This window comes from Microcebus murinus, chromosome 1, assembly GCF_040939455.1.
Source record: "Microcebus murinus isolate Inina chromosome 1, M.murinus_Inina_mat1.0, whole genome shotgun sequence".
NCBI lineage: Eukaryota > Metazoa > Chordata > Mammalia > Primates > Cheirogaleidae > Microcebus > Microcebus murinus.
In genome coordinates, this window is record NC_134104.1 from 13,844,844 (window position 1) to 13,848,076 (window position 3,233).

The following is a 3,233-nucleotide window of genomic DNA, read 5'->3' on the forward strand; positions in this document are numbered from 1 at the left end:
AGTAATCTTTCAATCCCCTACTCTCCTTTCACTTTGGCAATTTGACAGTCGTTGGAGATTTCTTAGGCAGATATTTTATTTCATCCCTTGGTCGCAGCAGCTCTTACTAAGAGTTTCAGAATTGCCTGTACAAGGTGCACCTTTCACCTTGAGAGGGATTGGCTCCTTTCTTGATTGTGCAAACGTTCATAATTACAGCTCTAGGTAAACATACTGCTGTCTTCTTGGAAAACTGAGAAGCACAAAGAATGTTTATATGAAGGTCCAGCCGTTCCAAGTATCCAAGCATTTGGACACACCTGGATTACCATCCCCCGCTCATTGGCTGAGAAAGTTGCCACACCTGATTTGTAAGTTTACCTGTTACAGTCTATAGGGGGGGCACCTCAGCCAGTCAACACTGGATTTTATCTAGCTAGAAGTAGCAAAGCAGCTCTTATTTGAGAAACCAGTGAGTTCTGAGTTCATTACTACAGGAAAAACTGCTCTCTCCTGGGGCACAGAGAACCTTGCTTCCGAGCAGCCCGACCAGCTCAGGAGTCCAGTCCGATATCCCGGAGATAATGGCAACCTACGCCTTGCAAATGGCTGGACTGGTGCTGGGTGGTGTTGGCATGGTGGGCACAGTGGCTGTCACCATCATGCCTCAGTGGAGAGTGTCTGCCTTCATTGGAAGCAACATTGTGGTTTTTGAAACCATCTGGGAAGGACTGTGGATGAATTGCATGAGGCATGTTAACATCAGGATGCAGTGCAAAATCTATGATTCCCTGCTGGCTCTTTCTCCGGACCTCCAGGCTTCCAGAGGACTGATGTGTGCTGCTTCCGTGCTGTCCTTCTTGGCTTTCATGACGGCCGTCCTCGGCATGAAGTGTACCAGGTGCACTGGGGACGATGAGAAGGTAAAGAGTCACATCCTCTTAACGGCTGGAATCATGTTCATCATCACAGGCATTATGGTGCTCATCCCTGTGAGCTGGGTTGCCAATTCCATCATCAGAGATTTCTACAGCTCAATAGTGAATGCTGCCCAGAAACGTGAGCTTGGAGATGCCCTTTATATAGGCTGGACCACGGGACTGGTGCTGATTGCTGGAGGGACAGTGTTTTGCTGTGTTTTTTGTTGCAGTGAAAAGAGCAGTAGATACACATACTCCATACCGTCCCATCGCACAACCCAAAAAAGTTATCACATGGTCAAGAAGTCACCGAGTGTATACTCCAGAAGTCAGTACGTGTAGTTGTGTATGTTTTTAAACTGTACCTGGAAAGTCATGCAAATGACTAAAATGTCCACTGTTTTCTAAAAATGGAACCCAAAGAAACGTTGATTTGCCATTCTTGACTGCCTAACATTAATTACAGGAACTGTGCAACAGCAGCTATTTATGATTCTATAAGCTATTTCAGCAGAATGAGATATTAAACACACTGCTTTGATTGCTCTAGGAGGTATGGTAATTTGTTTTCTAAAATGATTCATGCACCTACTATTTTTATCAGTTACTTCAAAACAACACTGTTAAAGACTGTATTATTTTACAACTGTAATTTCTCTAGGACATAGCATTATGTATGTAGATGAGTGTGACGTTTATATCTCACATAGAGATGTGCTTATGTGGTTTTATTTCAAATGAAATACTGATCCATTACACTGAATAAATAGAACTCAACTATTGCTTTTCAGGGAAATCGGGTAGGATTGAAGAATGTTAATATTAATTGTTTGAAAACAGCTTAGGGATTAGTGCCCTCCATTTATAATGAAGGTTAAATTGAAGGCTTTAATCAGCAGTGTAAAGAAAACTAAACTGCCTTCTGATATCCCCTTTTTTAGCCTATGAGTTAGAAATACTAACTCCTTTATCCTCTTCCCTCAGAGGACTTCCTTTTCTTGTATATTAAATTAACATTTTTCAAAAGCAGATATTTTGTCAAGGGGCTTTGCATTCAAACTGCTCTGCCAAGGCTTATACTAAGAAGAAAGATAAAAGTATGGTCCAGGAAGCATTAATGATTTCTGGAAAGTAAAAAAATTTTTTTCTCTTAAATTTTTGTAGTTGGAGAAGAAGGATGTATTTTAAAAAGAAATCATACATGTATGGGAATATTTTAATAAGTATTTAAGTACTGACTTTGGACTTTTATCAATATAAATAATGGGGAAGAAAATATAATATGCCTGGTTTTTATTTGCTTAACAAAAAACAAAAATTTCTCATTTGAAAACTTCATGTGTTCCTATATGGATAGTAAGTCAAAATTTTCATTTCAATTCTGTGAGAGATAAATTTCTTACTTGTTTCATAATTGTTCAGTTTTACTAACGTCTAAAAATACTATGTCTTTGTGTTTCTTCCAAATTTGATAAAACTGAATGAAATTAGAAAGTTTGTATTTACATTTGTTTAGCTTAAATTTCTGTGTGTTATTTACTTTATGACTTTTGTATTAATAAATTGTACCTTTTTATAATCACTCAACATTCTTTCACGATTCTCCTTTTTTTCTTGTTTTATTAACTTGTAAAATAGTTTTTACAAACCTAACAATTTTTTTTTTTGGTTTTCCAAATTTAAAAAGAATTCCAAAGACACATGTTAAAGATAAATTCAGCATTAATGTTGAGAACATATAATAATCTATATATTTTAACAATATACCTTAAAATTATTGGATTCATATACTGATATTTGATGTAGATAATATATTTATAATTTAAAATAGTACTGTAGATATCAACAAATCTATATATTATAAATATTATGTTTATAATATTACTAGTCATGTTTTCAAAACCTCTCATAGCTAGATATGTATTTCTACTTCTGAGAAATAATATTAATTAATAATCGTGGCTAATGTTTTGGGGGCATGTATTATATACCAGCACCTCTACTGCTTTATAGGAATTATGTTATTAAATGTTATATGAGATTGATAAAGAGGAAGCTCAGAATAGTTCATTGGTTACCTAGAAGAACTGGGAGAAAGAATAAGGGCTGTCTGGCCACATAGTTCATGCTCTTCCTTTTCAGGAAAAGTGAATATTTTCAGCAGTGTCCACTTTATGAACTGATCTTTGTATGTGAAAATGACATGCTAGGCTATTGTTAATTGGGAAAACTGTTGGTTGTTTTATTTTTTCCATACGGTGATTTCCCCATACCTAAGTGCTAATTCATCCTAGGCAATTTTGCTCCGTTGAATCAAACATTCATAAGAGCAAA

The 3,233-nt window shown here is 36.2% G+C and overlaps 1 protein-coding gene across 1 annotated transcript; it reads left to right on the plus strand.

Moving 5' to 3' along the window:
* Positions 1-234: 234 nt before the first annotated feature.
* CLDN8 (claudin 8) lies at positions 235-2,476 on the plus strand. The gene has a single exon (XM_012780940.3). The coding sequence runs from the start codon at positions 564-566 to the stop codon at positions 1,239-1,241; it is 678 nt and encodes a 225-aa protein (XP_012636394.1). The 5' UTR covers positions 235-563; the 3' UTR covers positions 1,242-2,476.
* The last annotated feature ends 757 nt before the right edge of the window (positions 2,477-3,233 follow it).